The 20,715-nt window shown below is 33.3% G+C and overlaps 1 protein-coding gene across 1 annotated transcript in view; it reads left to right on the top strand.

Moving 5' to 3' along the window:
- The first annotated feature begins 233 nt into the window (after positions 1 to 233).
- The window catches only part of LOC150075480 (FGGY carbohydrate kinase domain-containing protein), a 90,886-nt gene continuing 70,404 nt past the window's right edge, over positions 234 to 20,715 (top strand). The window contains exons 1-4 of the mRNA XM_090388503.1: positions 234 to 267; positions 3,536 to 3,726; positions 6,149 to 6,260; positions 18,466 to 18,617. Coding sequence (XP_090244629.1) covers positions 255 to 267; positions 3,536 to 3,726; positions 6,149 to 6,260; positions 18,466 to 18,617 — 468 coding nt within the window. The 5' untranslated portion in view covers positions 234 to 254. The remainder of the gene's footprint in view (positions 268 to 3,535; positions 3,727 to 6,148; positions 6,261 to 18,465; positions 18,618 to 20,715) is intronic.

Below are 20,715 nucleotides of genomic sequence, written 5' to 3'. Positions count from 1 at the left end.
CAAGTTAAGTTGTTCGTTTTTTTAATTATTTTGAATTGCATTTTGCTGTTGTTTGATCTGAAGTTTGTTGGGATTAATACAATCCATCTATTTCTGCGGTAGCTTATTTTATTTTACTGAATGAAGCCTATCCTTGTGTAGCTGCGAAAATTTGAAGATGGGGTGATATGATTTATTGCTTATTTTTCTTGAACTTGAGTGTATTTTAAGTACGCACTCTTAGAGAATTTTGAGACAAACAGAAGGCAGAAGTCATGTCCATTTATTGTAGGATTTTTATTTGTTAATTTTATATCATTATGTTAAGAAATTAAAAAAAAAAAAAAAACACTTTGACCAGATTTTGAACATTTTTCTGAAAGTTTAGGATATTTGTGAAGGAACTGCAAGATTTTTATTAATATAAAAATATATGTTGAAATTACGAAGTGTTTTGTCTTCAAGTAGTGTACTGCGTGAGTTAGGACGTAGTTTTGGTATTTATGTGCAGCCTTATCGAATCATATCGAAAACGAAGGTCAACCTAAAGCTTGCTGCTCGTAGGAATTTCATTTTCTTTTCGCTTAAAAATTTGGTTATTTTTTAGATTTTTCATTATGTCTTAGAATTAGTTTAGTAGAAAACTCGCATTCGGGTTCCTTTGTAAGATATTATGTATATACCCGCGCGCTTTCAGGTATGCATTAGATACAATATTTATTTATTTATATGCATTAGATACAAGATTTAAATTAGAGGTGGGAAGTAGTCTTTAGTGAAAAATGAAAATTATTTTCTTAAATTTCAGTTAGCTGGGAATCACTGTGACGTTTGCCTCTCATTGACTTTTACTAAAACCGGATTAATACTTTTGAATGACAGCTTCTGTCAGTCAAACTTCTCATGCCGTACAGATTAACGTGACTCAAGTTTCGACTATAAGAAATAGGGCTCACATCTGGTGAGTATGGGCTTGGCACACCCAGGGTCCTTAGCTGGATATCATCATTTTTCTTTTCTTGGTGATTCCCTTCTACTTCTGACACTTGCTTTGAGAGAGAGAGAGAGAGAGAGAGAGCAAGTGTGAGAAGTGAGAGTCTCTCTCTCTCTCTCTCTCACAGGGTAACTCAGAATTTTTTTTTTTTTTTTTTTGGCTGGTGCAGCAAAAGCCTCCAGGCTTCCTTGCATGATATGGCTAATAATAATAATGAGAAACCACCTCAATTGACAGAGCGACCATCGCTTTGATTCTTCTAGTTTCGAGAACAGTTGCTAGATAGCATATGTGTATTGAATTGAAGCAGCTAGAGTCGATTGCACACATCCTGCATTTCTGAATTAATGTTGCTTACAGTATTCAATTTTTAATCAAGGGCTGTAGGGGATATTCGCATTTCTATATTAACAGTGCTCATAGCATCTTATTTTGACTGTGTCCCAGAGGATACTCCACATTTAAGAACACAGTTATTATTCTGACTCTACATGGAAGATATATATAATAACTTTGGCCTCCTTCACACATTGTTTTCGTTAATGGATGAAAATTAATTATTATTACAGACAAAACAGAATCTAATAATATTATATATAATGAATTTTAACACTTATTTGTTTTACAGACTTATCTGAATTAAAAATATATGCCGACCGGGCTAGCCGGGTGGGTAAAGTGCCTGCCTGGCAACCCAAAGGTCGCGGGTTCGATTCCCGCCTCGGGCTTGGATCAAAGTACTGCAAAAACCTTGGGAGGTGCATTATGGCCACAGAAGCCTATGCGCCAACAACTACCAAAAAAAAAAAAATATATATATATATTTATTTCACAAAAATTAGAATTGAACAAATATAAAGAGTATTTCTGGAAATATATCTGTACTTTTTAAGGCTTTCTGTGTGTCATGGAGTTTGACTGGCAGGAACTATTAGTGGGAGATGAGAATCAGCTAAATTGCTGATTGCATGAAAGTTATAGAGATGTTGCCATGGTGATAAATGGCCCTCTTTGGAACCTCTTACTGCATTTTACCTATCATGTTATTCCACCCACTTCACGGATGCTTACTTCAAAATCAACACACAAATTGGCGTTAATATCACTAGATATTACATGTATCTAGTTGCTTGGAGTAGTACAATATCACTTTTGTTACCCCCATTTCTTACCCCCCACCCTATCCCACATCTTGCACTAGTAACAGTTGAAAAATCCTCTGAAACTGAATAGCCCTATTTGAGCAGCACAGATTCTAAAATCACAAGTTAGTATGCATATATACGATGAAATAAGTGTCAGTAAGATTGGGGTGTCTCAGACACATTATGCATAAATCATGAAATGTGATTTTTTATAAAAGTCAAATCAGCATCAGATGAGAAAGCAAGAAAGAAAAAAAGTATTTGTTTGTATTTCTATGTGTACCAAAGGCCTTAGGCTGCAGAAGAGGCGAAGGGCCATTGAGATTTTCCTTAGTAGCTTCCTGATTTATTCTGATCTTGCATTGAAGATATGTCATAGTAACTTTAACCTCCTTCACATATATTGTTCTCAGTATTTTTTTTGTAAAGTAAACTGTACACCATTAAATTCACTGAGGAAATTTCATTCCTTTTCTATGATGCTATACGCTGATCTCCCAAAGCACATTGTTTTAGAGCATTAACCTGTTTAGTGTTATCCATGGAAGGGTGTGTTACATTTAGTTTGTAAAATCTAGTTCAAATGATCCGTCATGTTTATTGCCCCTCAGACAATGGGCCATTAACTGTTTTCCTGACCACAGCCAAGCTGTTAAAAGCAAGCATGGACCCTGGAGCAACCAGCCTTACCAAGCCAGCTTTCCTTCCTCAATAGAAGGCCTCAATTCTAATTTTAGGTCAATGTAGAGGACTCAGATTCTGGGACAGCTGTTCCCCCACTTGTCCTCTCCCATCACTCCTGAATGTTCCTTTTGATGATACTTATTATTTGGGTAACTGTCCACTAGTGAGTTCTCAACCTACTGTTAACAGGTGCTGCTGTGAACTTGAAGCAACCTGTTTGTGCCCTTCTATGATATTTTTCAATTTGAAATTCAAATTCCTCTTATTTATTTATTTTATTTTTTATTTTTTTAAAGAAATGACACTCTTCCAAAAAAAAAAAAAAAAAAAAAGGAAGAGTATTGTTTCTTTAAGAAAAATAAAAAGAAAAGAGTTTCATCCCTTAAAACTTAGAAAATATCATTTGTTGACCCAGTTCCTCTTTATTAGTGTTTTATAAAACATTCCTTTTTACTTGTTAAGGATGATGCATTTTGCTCATTGAAAAAAATTGGGGACCTCTGGTGCACACTGTCAGCCAGATATCTGTATTTAGAGAAAAAGTAAGAATCTGAAACAACAGAATTTAATTATCATATTTGTTTATTATTATTAAGCAAATCATGCTTATAATTTTTGAATGTTTACTTCATTAAACCTTATTCATTCACATTGAGTTAATTTAATATATTCTGTTCTCTGTAGTTGTGAAAGCTTCTACATTTAAGAATAATTTTTCCCATAATTTATATAGGGGTTGAAACTCAGCCAAAATACTATATTGGAGTTGATGTTGGAACGCAGAGTGTGCGAGCTGGTTTAGTGGCAAGTAATGGAAAAATTATAACAACCTCTTCTTATATCATCCAAACGTGGAATCCTTCTCCAAATCACTATGAGCAGTCATCAAAGAATATTTGGAATGCTTGCTGCACCGTAGTCCGGGTAAATCTGTAAACACTCAATAATTATATAGTTTTGTATTTTTAAGTAAGTGTTAAAACATTTGCATATTCAGTAACTATATTATTGGATTATCCAATCATATTTTGGCAGATTAGCATCTGCTGATATTCTGATAGTAATTTTGGATTCAATCTAATTAGATAAAGCATATGAACAGATTTATAGCCTCACAGTTGGTTTTGCAATTTTTACTTCATTGCCAGACAGTTTACCTTGCATGTGTCAAGATGCAGTTTTTAAAACTTTTCCCCAGCCACTAAAATTATTCACCTGTTTCATATTCATTGATATATATATATATAATATATATATATATATATATATATATATATAATATATATATATATATATATATATATATATATATTTTTTTTTTTTTTTTTTCCTATTTTTACTCTGGGACAGCCACAGAGTCAGGGGAGTTTACAAGATAGAGAATAGAAGACGGAACGCTGTATGTAGCAGTTTCATGGCTTGAACCATATCACTCAAAGTGCATGGTTCAAGCCTGCATGACTGCTAATTACAGTATAATTTCTTGTATCCTCTATCTTGTGAATTCATGACCATGTGGTCATCCCAGAGTATCAACATGAAAAAAAAAATCTAGTATAAAACAAGTATAAATAACCTCATCCAAATAGTAACCAAGAGCACATATACATAGTGTACAAGCCATGATTGTCAAGGTACAAGATGATCCCTCACCATGTGCAGTGCATCTTGCAGTGTAACATGACATACATAATTGTGTTGAAGGTTTCTTGAATGTATATCTTGAGCTCATCTGAAATCATATAGTGCTGGGCAGCTTTGCTTTTAATATAACCCCACATGGATCACCATTCCACTGGTTTTAGAAAATAATATTCTAATAATGTTTAAAGAATAAATTCCAAAGATAGAAAAATATTCTGTCATGGAAAGTTATTGGGAAAGATAAGTATTCTGAACAGCAGTTTCACAATGAGCAGACACCCCTTCATATTGAAAATAAATATCTCTCCAACCCTTGCATTAAATAACTTTTCAATATCTGCAAACATCTATGCCACTTCACCAGCTTTTCAAAGAAGTATGGTCCAATGAACGTGCAGTCCACACTATAATATGATCCCAAATTTCCCCCTTATGATGTTAGCTGAAAAGAGCATGGTGTTTCTTCTGTCTAAACATTTACAGCATTTGGGATACAATAATGAGTTGAAGAACTGTCACTGCATAATCCACCTGAAACATTTGATTGGGAGAGACCTTGGTGTTCATAAAGTTATGGATAGAGTTATTAAGGCAGTTAACTTGGGATCTAGCTCTCTAAACCACAGACAACTTAAAGAGCTAGATCCAAAGTTAACTGCCTTAATAACTCTATCCATAACTTTATGAACACCAAGGTCTCTCCCAATCAAATGTTTCAGGTGGATTATGCAGTGATAGTCCTTCAACTCATTATTGTATCCCAAATGCTGTAAATGTTTAGACAGAAGAAACACCATGCTCTGATTTGACAGATATTACAGCCCATCTTAATGAATTAAATGAGAAATTACAAGGAAGAAACCAATTGATTTGTGAACTTGTCAACAGTGTGTCAGCCTTTCAGATAAAATTAGAACTATTTAGAGAACAACTAGCAAAATAATGCCACTCACTTCACTAAGTGCCAAGAAACTTTTAACAGATATAATATGAATAGTTCCAAGTATGTTTGTCATGTAGAGCATATTCAACAGTCTTTCATGGAAAGGTTTGTAGACAGAGCATGATAAAAACATGTTGAAAATCTTTGCAAATCTTTTCAAAGATGGCAATTAAAATTTACATCTGAAACTCATAGAATTTCAGTGTGATGAGCTGCTCTACAAGTTCAAAGAGGGGAATCTACTAAACTTCTCTAAATATCTTTCAAAAAAAGCCTTTCCTAAGTGTTCTCTCTCTCTCTCTCTCGCATCTTACACCATTGTAAAAGAACCCAAATTCTGCAATTCAAGTACTAGATTTAAATAAAATTGTATAAAAATATTTATTTGTGGTTTTAGTAGTATTAGTAATGGCAAATGATGCAAGGAAGCAAGCAAATTTATAATACATTAGCTAAAAAAAAAAACCACATCTTTCCATTGCCGCTAATAATTTGTCTAATTCTTCCTTAAATTCATTCAAACTATCACTTCTGCAACACCAGATGGATGCCTGTTCCAACAATCAATTACTCTTTGTCTGAAAGCAAATTTTTGATCATATGTCCTATAACAATCATTTCTTAATTTAAATTTATGTCCCCTTTTGTATGTTGTCCAAGAAAGAGTGCTTTTTATTTTATTTAATAAATCAGTTTTAAGATTTATTGTGCCAAATTTTTTATGTGACTCTGATATACTGATATAATATCCATTTTCAGAATGTGACCAAAGGTGTTAGTCCTCATTTGATACAGGGCATTGGATTTGATGCAACATGCTCTTTAGTAGTGCTGGATCATGAATTTTTGCCACTTTCCATCAATAATGATAGTAAGTAAAACAAAACTTTAAATAGTATTGTAAGAGATGTGGCAGTAAAGTTTACAGAGTGGTGCAATAAAATAGAACACAAAATGAAGCTCAAAAATGGTTTATATATTTATTAGCATTAGTAGAGGCATATGATGCAAGAAAGCAATCTTATACAGCATCAGCCAAAAAAATAAAATAAAAAATAAAACTTCCCATTTTGACCATCCATTTACTTCAAAAGTTTATTCAAAGTAATCACCTGATTGAATGCACTTATTACACCATTATAAAATTTTCTGTCCAAGGAGATGATATTCAGTTTTATGGTTATTACTGTTTTCTTTATGTCCTCAACATCTTAATCTCTTTCCTTTGAGGGCAGCTCTTACCTTGGGAAAGAGGATGAACTCTGCTGGTGCTAGATCAGGAGAATAGGGCAGATGGTTGACCTCTACGATGCCGTGTTTTATCAGAAATGTCTTTTCAAGTATGGAATGGGCGGAGGCATTCTGATGTAACAAGAACCAACTTCCTTTCTTTCAAAATTGCAGCCTCACCTGGGAAATGTTGTTTAGTAGTCTTTGAAACACCTGTATGTAGAATGCAACATTCTCTTTCCCCCCCCCCCCCCTTCAAGTACAAATTCCTTGTGCTCACACCCTATTTGCCAAAAAAAACATGATCAGCATCGTCTTAGTTCTGGACTTCTGTAAAATAAACATTTTTGGACCTTGGTGATGATTTTGAAGTCCACTGCTTTCTGACACTTCGTTATGGGTTGTACTGAAACACTCAACACTCGTCTCCAGTGTGCATTCGAGGTATGTACATACGAGTATGTATTTTGAGTGTAAATACTTGAAATACATTCGAGGAAATTAGGATTGTCTTGACAAGTCTGGATGAAGTCTTTGCCTGGTGACACTTTTTGTTGCTTCTGCTCATCCATGAGGCTACACAAATTTTGCACAGACTCCTTTTCCCTAGACCTCCATACAGAATTTGACAAATAGTCTGCTTATTCATACCCAACTCATCAGTCATCATTCTTAGGGTCAAACAATGATCTCTTGCCATAATTTCCCAAACTTTTGCAGCACTGTCCTAATTTCAAGAGATTGAATGCCCACTTCTTGGGTTATCATGAGCATCCTCACATCCATCTTTGAACCATTTATACCATTCAAATACACTGTTACAACGTAACATTTCATTACAAACAGTTTTTAATATTTATTACATTTCTGTTGCAGATTTTCCCAGTTTAAAACAAAATTTAATATTCATTTGTTGCTCCATTGCAAAATTGTGACACAGAATGTTAATGCTACTAATGAAAGTGGTTGTTACTTGCAACCACTTTCATTAGTAATGTTAATGTTCTGTGTTAGAGGAAGTTTGAACTACAGCATATGACTTCTGTTTATTTTCAAACTCGTTGAACATGACTTTTATTAGTGGCATATGATGCAAGAAAGAAAGCTTATAAAGCATCAGCCAAAAAAAAAAAATAATAATAATAAAAACCCTCCCACATCCCCTCCCAATAATTTGTCATTCTTCCTTGAATTTATTCAAACTGCCCACTTGCACAATACCAGATGGAAGTCTGTTCCAACAATCAACCACCTGTTGGCTGCAGACTCCACACACCTATCCTGCAACCATCCTGCCTCAATTTGAATTTGTCCTTCATGTGTGTAGTCTGAGCAAGAGGAAGAATGTCATCAGTATTCAGCATGCTCATTCCATTCAAACACCTCAATCAGATCACCTCACAGGTGCCTAGTCTGCAGATTTTACAATTTGCAGCACTGGTAGATCAGCCTTTTGTTTCCTTCACCAATCTCATTGCCATTCTCTGCACCCATTCCAGCAGATCTACAGCCTTCCTAAAATGAGGGGCCTCTAGCCCTGTATGCTTGTTATTGTTAGTTTGTTATTTTGGTTTTTAGGAGCATTAGCAGCTAAGGCCATATTGCTCCGGGGATATGCGGTGGTCATTCCCTGACCTTTCCGCATCCTCTGTATTTGGTGGTCACGGGCTCGAACCCCGGTCTAATCAAGAAGCGTGTGCTATGCACTGTTGCTCCTGCCCACCTGGCTACCAAGGTGCCGCCCTGTATGCAGTACTCAAGATGTGGCCTAGCCATTGCCTTATACAACTGGATATTCACTTACTTATCTCTGCTAGCAAAGTTACTCTGTATCTCAGACAAACTTCATGAGCTGTCCTGATGGTCTGTCTGCATTGCTCGGAGAACTTCATGTCTGACTGCACAATTATCTTCAGGTCTTTCATTTTCCATTACCCTGAGTGTAGAGCCACACGGTTGGTATGCCAATCTGGGATTCATGCTGCCCATATGCAGTAACTTGTGCACCTCCTTTAAAAACTAGAATTCCAAATAAAACTAAGATCTGTAAAATATTTGAAATAATTGAAATTTCCTTAAAATTATGACTATATGATTAATTAAGTACGATTCAAAACTGAAACATAACCATGACATTAAATTCATTAATTCATAGATATTGAATGTAGGCAATATTTTGTAGAGATAAATAAGAGACCTGTATTATTGACTATTTCTGATTTCTAAAAATTAAGAAAATATTAATGCAGGCACTGGAAATAAAATTTTCAAAATTGTATGTATTTCTTCTACATTCAATTTCTGCCTTAGAAACATTTTGGCCCTTTCTAATGTCATTTTAGTATAAAATGATACATCGCCAAAAAAAAGTGAATCTGATATTTATTTAATACTAATATGTTTAATAGATTCATTTCAGTCATTTCTTCGTAGATTCAAAAAGCAAAAAAAAAAATCACAGAATGATTTTTTTTCCTATCTAACCTATTCTCACCATTTTTTTAAAACTAATATAAAATCAGTTATTCATATCCCAAAGATGATCTGAGGCATTTTGTTGAGATCGTGAACTCTAGTATAGGTACAATAACAGTCAGACACTATAAACAAATTGAACTACTGTAAACATAAATAACAATTGAGAAGAAAACATTGATAAGACTAATTTGTTGATAATAGAATGCATGTGATTCTGAATTGGCTTAGATGTTTTTGTAATATCAAATTTATATTATTACTGTAGACTATAAATAAAAGAGCTTGCATTATCTTTCATTATACATTAGACTGTAAATATCAGAAACTCATTGCCTTATCCTTCATTACATTATAATTTTTTTTTTCTTCAAACATGTTAGTGTGATACAATCTGGTCTACTCCAACCAATCCATGTAATTAAAATGTAATATATTACATCCAGTTGATTTGCATAATGGTTACAGGAAAGATGGAGGTAAATGTAGTTGCTGCTACCTTTACATGTTTTTTGTGGATCTGCTAAGTTGCCTACTGAGTTATTCTTTTTTTGGCATGCTAACATGCCAAAAAATAATAAATAAATAAATAGCTATTTCAGTTTTGCCCTGTCTTAACCTATATACAGAGTGGTTATAATTAAAAACTATCCTTATAAGAACTTTTTTAAGAGTGATGTGCATAGTGCCTGTTCTGTTCGTCTCCATCGATCTGTCCATGTGCAATAACCCAAATCTTAGTGGATGGAGTTTCATAAAATTTTTGGCTTTTTTAGATATATTTATCAAGTCATCCCAGATTCATTAAAGTTGGACCAGTAGAAATCTGGCAATTATTTCTTTTTTTATACGTACAACATAAGTTATCCAGATATTGTAGCTGAAGCACTGGGTATTATGTTTTTGCCGTACACTGCTTGGAGGAATAAATTGAGGTATGGCAGATGAACTGAAACAAAGTGTTCATTGTTCACATAAGTCATTGCTTTTTTTTTTTTTTTTTTTTTATGAATTGTTACTATTTGCTAATGTAGAGATTTTTTTTTTTTTAGCTATTTGCTGATAAAGAGAATTTATTTAATGTATATAGATTCTTTTACTCTCAAATTGGAGAGATTCACATAAAATTAACTCCAGCATCAGATATTCATAAACATTGTGTAAGGTTTGTATTAAATTTTGAAATCCATACTTTTATATATAAAGAATTAGTAGCCATTATGCATTTCATTCATAGGGAATTTTTTATGTGGCAGTGGAACTTAGTTAAAAGCTTTTAACTATTAATTGCCATTGTGATAGCTGAAGCAGAGTTTGGCAATATTTAAGTTGTAACTGGTACTTTCTGGCATTGGGATTAATATAAGTGACTGGAGAATTTTATGGTTTATTATTTTTTTTTAATGGCTGATTCAAAATAAGTTTATTTCTATGAACTTATGTACCATCTGTGACCATTATAGTAATGACTTAACAGTTGGAATGATGGAAGCTGAATGGACAAATTTTTTATGAAAAATTAAAGATATGTGCAAATTTCACATGAAAGATACAGTGCATATGTATACTGAATGATTTCAGTTTTACACCCAAGTACACCTAATTCTGTTTTTGCACGAACTTTTTTTACACGAATTTGGTTTAACACGAATTCAAAATAAATATTTCATTCTCTTTTTACGCGAGTCATTTTGATTTAACACGATTTCTATGAATTTTTTTTTGCCTAAATTCTAAGAAATTTTTTTTTTATTTGTGGCATATTAGTATCATTTCTATATTACACGCATCAATAGATTGGATAACAGCTAGAGTTTGCGTTTTGAAACGCGTGCTTTTGCTTACCAATGTTTACGTCTAGGTATCTATGAATCATCAACGTTTTTATTAATTTTGTGCACATCTACGGTATTCGTGCATTGTATCTTCAGCAGACATGTAGTAGTAAGCTCTATTTCAAAGTGAAAGAATCTTTAGTGAAATCTGTGCACATATAAATTTATTAATTTTGCCGATAGTCAATAAATTGTAAGTTTACAAAATTTTCATACCTTTTTTTATTAATTATAACTGAGATATTTTTCGGTAGCCCTTATATAATGTCGAATAATTCGCCTATTACCAAAATGAAAAGGAAAGCGATTTCATTGGAACTTAAAATTCAAATTTTAGATCGTCTTGCAACTGGACAAGGGGCTACGTCTGTAGGAAGGCATTTTGGTGTACATGAAGCTACCGTAAGAACTATTAAGAAAAATGAAGCTGCAATTAGGAAGTCGGTATGTTCTGGAACAAAAGTAAGTGTTAATTCATCATCATATACAAGAGATATTGTCAAGGAAAAAATGGAAAAGGCCCTGGTAATGTGGATAGAAGATCAATCACAAAAAAGAGTACCAGTAGATGGAAATGCCATCAAGCAAACAGCACTAAGAATTTACAGACAGATTAAAGAAAAGGAGCCAAGCACTTCATCTCAGTTAAACAGAAAGTATGAATTTTCTGCGAGTACAGGTTGGATGACAGGGTTTCTTAAAAGGAATGCTCTTCATAATATAAAAATTAAAGGTGAAACTGCATCTGCAGATGAATCGGCTGCTAAAGTATTCCCGCAGGAACTTGCAAAAATTATTGAAGATGGAGGATACACTCCTGATCAAGTGTGGAATGCAGATGAAACTGGTTTCTTCTGGAAACTAATGCCGAACAGAACGTATGTAGCCAAATCGCAGAAAACTGCTGGTGGTTTTAAGGTAGCTAAGGATCGTGTGACCTTATTATTTTCCTCCAACGCTTCAGGAGATCGTATGTTGAAACCACTGCTGGTAAATCGAGCCCTAAACCCACGTTCAATGAAAGGTGTAGATATCAATAAATTGCCTGTTCACTGGATGGCAAACAAGAAGGCCTGGGTGACCACTACTATTTTTACAGAATGGTTCAACAAATGTTTCGTCCCAGAAGTCAGACGTTATTTGAATTTGAAAGGTCTCGAATTTAAAGTTCTTCTGATTCTTGACAATGCACCCGGCCATCCTGTCTTGGAACACCCAAACGTACAAATTTTATTTCTGCCACCTAATACTACATCTTTGATACAACCGCTAGACCAAGGTATAATTGCGACAATTAAAACATACTACGTAAAATGAACATTCCAACACGTTTTGGACAAACTGAATGATGAAACACTAACAGTCATTGATGTGTGGAAGAAATTCTCAATTATGGATTGTATCAATCAAGTTGGATTAGCGTTAACTGAATTAAAACCAGCAACTTTAAATGCGTGTTGGAAAGCGGTTTGGCCACAATGTGTAAAAAGCAAAGATCCCATCATCCCTAATACGACCAAATTTCCCAACATCATTACAATGGCACACAAAATTGGTGGAGAAGGATTCGATGATCTATCGTTTGAAGATATTGATGAATTGTTAACCGACAAAGCCCTAAGCGAAGATGAAATATTAGAGGTTGTCCTTGGGACTCCTTATCCCACAGAACGTAGTGATAATGAAGAAAATGATCCTGTTCTAAATGCAGATTTAATAAAAGAAGGTCTGGAACTGGCTAGAAAATTAGGTAATCATTTTGTCAAACATGACCCTAATGAGGAACGCGCTGGGAAGTTTCAACGCGAACTGAAGTTGTTGACAGCCTCTTACAGAGAATTATATAACGGACTAACCAAAACACGAACACAACGATTAATAACTGAATTCGTTCGTAAAACCGGTGAAACATCAGCACCAGAGGAGATTCGTGCTGATTTTGCTGAAGAGATCACAGAAAGAATTTCATTAATAGAGGAAGAAGACGATGTCCACAACATTTCTAGTGATGGCAGTGATATTCCAGTCGTACGCAAACGTATGCGCCGTTTATTATCAGAAAGTGGAAAATGAATAAAATCTTGTTATATGTAAAACAGATTTTTTTTGTTCATGAAGAATTTTTTTTCATTTCATATGCATACAAATTTATTTTCGTACATTTTAATTACATATTATTACATGTGTATTTTGTTGAAATAAAATAATAAGCTTAAAACGAATATTTTATGTGTTTTTTTTTAATTATTTTTACTGATTTTTTTAGATCCGGAACCAATCTTCTTTTCTTCCATAAATACAATGTCTTTTTTTACACGAATTTTTTTTACACGTATTTTTCAGGAACGTATCTATCGTGTAAAAACAGAATTAGGTGTATTGCATTTTGTGCTGCTTGTGAATGAATAAACTATCCTGCTTGATAATTAGATAATATATTTGAGTATATAGTGAAGAATAATCATCTGTGAACAATTTTGCAAGGTCATTGTGAGTACATTTCAAATAATGCATCTGTGTATATATGAATTATCGTAAAATTTGTCCACACATGCTGCCATCTCAATATCATATATCAATGCAAAATTAGTTTTGAAAATTGAAGGACATTGAACTGTTGACTATTATTATTATTGTCCAGCTTTGTCTTTAAAAAGCTGAAATTGAAGACATTTTCTGAAATTCAGATTAAAAAACTATTCTGGCTTTAAAAAAGTAATGAAGTATTTTTCAACTTTTTTTTTTACATGTTTTTTTATTTATAGACTTATATTATTATTATTTTTAAATTTTGACTTGATTTGGTGATAATTTTACTGTAATTCTGGGCAGTCAAGTCAAAATAAGAAGAAATTAATATTATCACTATATTTAATATCACTTTTATACCACATGAAATTAATAATATAGTTTATTAAACTATTCGCCTAAACTACTGTACATTAAGGTGACATTTCAGGTATCTTACCGATACCCATCATCAGACCATGCTGCTGACAGACTCCTCTTGTCTCTAGTTTAGGCGAATAGCTTAATAAACTATATTATTAATTTCACGGGGTATAAGAGTGGTATTAAATATAGTAATAATCTTAATGGAAAATAACCACATAACTGCTTTTTATATAGTCCTTCCCTAACTATATAAGAAATTAATACTTTAAAAGCATTTATATTCAAAGTTTACACATTTCACGATGAAACGCACTCTACAGAGAAACCCACTCCACCAAATACTCTAAAATACTACCAAAACAAAAAAAAAAAAAAAATTTTTTTTTTTTGTTTTGGTAGTATTTTAGAGTACAAGCAGTTCTCACTTTACAAGTTTTTGCTTATGAGTTCCCAGGTTTACAAGTTTTCCCCCCCAAGTATCAAGTATCAACAAAATCGGAAAATATGAACATTAATTGCAAAAAATGAATGTTAAACATAAATACACCTAATTCTGTTTTTACACGATAGATACGTTCCTGAAAAATACGTGTAAAAAAAATTCGTGTAAAAAAAGACATTGTATTTATGGAAGAAAAGAAGATTGGTTCCGGATCTAAAAAAAATCAGTAAAAATAATTAAAAAAAACACATAAAATATTCGTTTTCAGCTTATTATTTTATTTCAACAAAATACACATGTAATAATATGTAATTAAAATGTACTAAAATAAATTTGTATGCATATGAAATGAAAAAAAAATTCTTCATGAACAAAAAAAAATTCTTCACGAACAAAAAAAAATTCTTCACGAACAAAAAAAAATCTGTTTTACACATAACAAGATTTTATTCATTTTCACTTTCTGATAATAAATGGCGCATACGTTTGCGTACGACTGGAATATTACTTCCATCACTAGAAATGTTGTGGACATCGTCTTCTTCCTCTAATGAAATTCTTTCTGTAATCTCTTCAGCAAAATCAGCACGAGTCTCCTCTGGTGCTGATGTTTCACCGGTTTTACGAACGAATTCAGTTATTAATCGTTGTGTTCGTGTTTTGGTTAGGCCGTTATATAATTCTCTGTAAGAGGCTGTCAACAACTTCAGTTCACGTTGAAACTTCCCAGCGCGTTCCTCATTAGGGTCATGTTTGACAAAATGATTACCTAATTTTCTGGCCAGTTCCAGACCTTCTTTTATTAAATCAGCATTTAGAACAGGATCATTTTCTTCATTATCACTACGTTCTGTGGGATAAGGAGTCCCAAGGACAACCTCCAATATTTCATCTTCGCTTAGGGCTTTGTCGGTTAACAATTCATCAATATCTTCAAATGACAGATCATCGAATCCTTCTCCACCAATTTTGTGTGCCATTGTAATGATGTTGGGAAATTCGGTCGTATTAGGGATGATGGGATCTTTGCTTTTTACACATTGTGGCCAAACCGCTTTCCAACACGCATTTAAAGTTGCTGGTTTTAATTCAGTTAACGCTAATCCAACTTGATTGATACAATCCATAATTGAGAATTTCTTCCACACATCAATGACTGTTAGTGTTTCATCATTCAGTTTGTCCAAAACGTGTTGGAATGTTCGTTTTACGTAGCATGTTTTAATTGTCGCAATTATACCTTGGTCTAGCGGTTGTATCAAAGATGTAGTATTAGGTGGCAGAAATAAAATTTGTACGTTTGGGTGTTCCAAGACAGGATGGCCGGGTGCATTGTCAAGAATCAGAAGAACTTTAAATTCGAGACCTTTCAAATTCATATAACGTCTGACTTCTGGGACGAAACAATTGTTGAACCATTCTGTAAAAATAGTAGTGGTCACCCATGCCTTCTTGTTTGCCATCCAGTGAACAGGCAGTTTATTGATATCTACACCTTTCATTGAACGTGGGTTTAGGGCTCGATTTACCAGCAGTGGTTTCAACATACGATCTCCTGAAGCATTGGAGGAAAATAATAAGGTCACACGATCCTTAGCTACCTTAAAACCACCAGCAGTTTTCTGCGATTTGGCTACATACGTTCTGTTCGGCATTCGTTTCCAGAAGAAACCAGTTTCATCTGCATTCCACACTTGATCAGGAGTGTATCCTCCATCTTCAATAATTTTTGCAAGTTCCTGCGGGAATACTTTAGCAGCCGATTCATCTGCAGATGCAGTTTCACCTTTAATTTTTATATTATGAAGAGCATTCCTTTTAAGAAATCCTGTCATCCAACCTGTACTCGCAGAAAATTCATACTTTCTGTTTAACTGAGATGAAGTGCTTGGCTCCTTTTCTTTAATCTGTCTGTAAATTCTTAGTGCTGTTTGCTTGATGGCATTTCCATCTACTGGTACTCTTTTTTGTGACTGATCTTCTATCCATATTACCAGGGCCTTTTCCATTTTTTCCTTGACAATATCTCTTGTATATGATGATGAATTAACACTTACTTTTGTTCCAGAACATACCGACTTCCTAATCGCAGCTTCATTTTTCTTAATAGTTCTTACGGTAGCTTCATGTACATCAAAATGCTTTCCTACAGACGTAGCCCCTTGTCCAGTTGCAAGACGATCTAAAATTTGAATTTTAAGTTCCAAAGAAATCGCTTTCCTTTTCATTTTGGTAATAGGCAAATTATTCGACATTATATAAGGGCTACCGAAAAATATCTCAGTTATAATTAATAAAAAAAGGTATGAAAATTTTGTAAACTTACAATTTATTGACTATCGGCAAAATTAATAAATTTATATGTGCACAGATTTCACTAAAGATTCTTTCACTTTGAAATAGAGCTTACTACTACATGTCTGCCGAAGATACAATGCACGAATACCGTAGATGTGCACCACATTCAATAAAAACGTTGATGATTCATAGATACCTAGACGTAAACATTGGTAAGCAAAAGCACGCGTTTCAAAACGCATACACTAGCTGTTATCCAATCTATTGATGCGTGTAATATAGAAATGATACTAATATGCCACAAATAAAAAAAATTTTCTTAGAATTTAGGCAAAAAAAAATTCATAGAAATCGTGTTAAATCAAAATGACTCGCGTAAAAAGAGAATGAAATATTTATTTTGAATTCGTGTTAAACCAAATTCGTGTAAAAAAAGTTCGTGCAAAAACAGAATTAGGTGTACTGCATTTCAAACCATGTACATAGCTATACAATACCCAGCTACCATCGTATTGCGACAATATTGTAATGTGAACCCAATAACACATTGTTTTTTGGTAATTCATTCCACGACCTCAGGAAGTTCAAATTTTTGCTATATAACTCCCTAAAAGGCAGTTTTTATAGTGTAAATTGTATTAGTTACCCATTCAAATCATTAAATGCATTACACTTTCATCGTTATCATATGTTATGTTATAAGAACCAATTTTGAATGGCTTTGTGATATTTTTCTAAAGCACATTTCTGGAGGTCACAACCAAAAAACAATAAAAACAATTTGCACTTTCCGGTTTATTGGGATTTTCTGTTACTGCAAGCAATTATAAATGGATAGTAAACTCTATGTTTATTACATTTGTGAAAATACCGATAGCTAGAATTGTGTGGATTTTTACGTTATTATGGTGAAATGTGTTTCCCCTTTACTGAAATCTTCAATCATATGAAAAACAGAAAAAATTTTCAGAATCTTCTCTTCATTTCTTTTTTTTTTTTAAGCTTCGTAAACTTGGTACTCCACGGCAGTCGTGTTAATTGCAATTTGTGTGTTCTGTTAAAAATTGCTTATGCATGCTATTGAAATTTATAAAGAAAAGAAAAGATTATCTTGGAAACAAATGCCTCTTGAAGCATTTCGGAAGAAGACTACTCCTTGTGCAACAAACTAACGAATGCCGAGCCAATAATGAGTGATCAACAAGTGTGCATTTAGTCGATGATGATGAAGAATACACATTCTTTAACATTTGTAAGTAATAAATAATTTCTCTGTTATAATTTGCTTGATTTTACAGGCTATGTTTTAATTTCTTTGGATAAATCAATCATTGTTTAAACATAAACCAATTAGCTAACTAATTTCATTGTTGATAAAGTAACCCCTATTTTTAATATTGTCTATGGGAAATAAATTCCCACTTTACGAGTTTTCGCTTTACGAGCACGCGCTAGGAACAAATTAACTCGTAAAGTCGAGAACTACCTGTATTTTATTTGAATATAACTCTCAGCTACTTTCTAACTGTTCTACAACTGTATTTCCATTTCCTCTTTGCTTTCATAAAGAAGGTGAATGATCGTTTATTAAACCATTCAATCATTTAGCAGAAAAGTGGATTTGTTAACTGTAAGAGCTTAAATTTCTATAATAAAAAATGCCTATATATATATATATATGTATATATATAGCCATTTTGAACAGAAGTCCTTTTTTTTTTCCCTTCCCTCTCTTATGAGAAGTTTATCTGTTATGCAGTGTAAGAGAAACCGGTTAATTGAATTTGAAAAGTCTTCTTTTTTAGAAGAAAGATCCATATTTTAAGTATTTCATTTAATTTTTATTCTTTACTGATTATATATATTTTTTCACTTTATAAATATGTACAATATAAATTTAGAAAGCCGAGATCAAAATGTAATTTTATGGATGGACCATAGAGCAGTGACTCAAGCTGAATATATCACTAAACTTGCGCATCCAGCCTTAAAATTTGTTGGAGGGAGGGTTTCTCCTGAAATGCAGCCCCCTAAATTGCTGTGGTTAAAAACAGTAAGTATTAATTATAAATAAAGAATTTTAAAATATTAAACTTTTATTCTCTATCATACTTCTATTGTTTATAATGAAGACTTGATTTTTAATTTTAAAACTGTCAGCAACATATCTATTTCAGTTTTGCCTTGTCTTAACCTATATACAGAGTGGTTATAATTAAAAACTATCCTTATAAGAACTTTTAAGAGTGATGTGTTAAAGGAAATATAATGAAATTTGGATTAATCTTTAGTATACGGTACTAGCTCTGACTGAACGTTCCCATGTGTGACATGTGTTCAATTCACGATAGCCCCTTTCACTCATTGCTTTGATAGGCTGATAATTACTTGTAGTCTGCATTAGAATGCACTGACAAACCTGACTTCTACACTTTCCTCACTTTGCTGCCAGATAACTAGACTTCCCCCCCCTTTGCCATTGGTTTAAAATTATAAAAGTATTTTCCAATTTTAATCTTGTCAATCAGTGATTCACTGATTGACAAGATTAGGCTTGTCAATCAGTGATTCACATCACATGCCAATTTAGGCTTGTCAATCAGTGATTCACATCATGCTTCAAAATGATCAGTCGTAGTTAGTACTGTATACTAAAGATTAACTGAAATTTGCAATGAGGTGATTCATGATATCCAAAAAAAAAAAAGTGTTCCATATTTTACCTATGGATGTAAAAGCAGGCTATTTGAGCAGTTTTAGGTGTAGGGTGTGCTACTAAGACAATGCAAAATGTGTCCCAGACTTTACTAAAACATGCTGTCCTTTTGAAGCTATATTCTGAGAATTCTAGCAGTGTAGCAATGGTGATGTGGAAATACTAGCATCAAAAATAAAGAAAATATAGTCAAACAAAAATAGTGGTAGCTGCAGTGTATTTACTAACTGCATGTTGCTTGAATAAAGTGATAATGAACTACAAATCACGAATTGGTATGCAGAAAGTCAAACCAAGTAAGATACGAATACAAAAAAAATTAGTACTTAACTACAGAAACTAATGATGTGCAGAGGGAAATAAATTAAGAATAAGGGTGTTATAGAGGAATATGTTCCATAAATTTAGAAATTATATCAGTTGTGATGCTAATGCTATGCCCATGCTGCTGTCTATATCCTGGCTATTTTCTATTTAACTCTGTTCTTGGTTTTGAAGTTTGGCTTTGCTCTGTGAGTGCTTTTCGTCACGTTATTTTCTCACTGTCATGCAAATCTGTTTTATCAGCTTGCTTGATTATTTGTCAGTTGATGTGTTGATTTGTTTCTCATTTAAAATCTGACTCCACAACCATTTTAAAACTTGTGATCCTCAGAGAAGGTGGCGCTCAATGGTCAGTCTGTTTTGATTTGTTTTTGTTTCCCATTATGATAATGTTGTTGTGGTAGATTTTTAGTTCTGTATATAGTGATATTTCATACAATTCATGTATGGGTACCATTCGGGGGTGCCACTAAATTTGTTCTTATTGGTTGTAATTTCTAAATTAATTTAGGATTGTATCCCTCTACGAGTGCTTTTAAACCATTTTTCAACAGCAGAACCCTTTTGTGAACTCCATTTTTTGTAGAATCTCAATATATTGGGGAAAAAAAAAATACTGTTGTTTAAATTAAAAAAAAATCAATAACAAAACATTTGTGGTACCCTTGAGATAACTTTGGGGAACTCCAGGGTTCCATGAAACACACTTTGAAAACCACTGCTCTACAACATCTATATTCTTAATTTGTTTCCCCATCTTTTATTGCTTTCAAAGTACTATTTTCTTTGCATTTTTGTGTCGTACTTCAAGCATTTTTGTCCTTTGGATTGTGGTGCTCAGTCAGAAGAGTATCTCAAGCCAGCTCTGACCCCAATAGCAGGCATGATAAGTTCTGCCATTGAAAATGCTGTTAGGAGAGATGAGCATATTGTGATGAGCAAGCAACCACAGAGTAGGTTTTCAGTTGACCACATTTTGATGATAGCACTATTTTGTCCTGTTGGAAGAATCCTGAAGTAATAATTTTTTTGTGGACTGTCCTTTTTGCAAGTTTCATCGTATTTTCTTTAATGCATCTCTCCAGTTCTGTATAGGAATAGTTAGAGGTGG

This window comes from Mastigoproctus giganteus, chromosome 14 (assembly GCF_048544385.1).
Source record: "Mastigoproctus giganteus isolate SK-2022 chromosome 14, ASM4854438v1, whole genome shotgun sequence".
Taxonomy (NCBI): domain Eukaryota; kingdom Metazoa; phylum Arthropoda; class Arachnida; order Uropygi; family Thelyphonidae; genus Mastigoproctus; species Mastigoproctus giganteus.
This window is presented reverse-complemented; position numbering and strand designations above follow the sequence as displayed.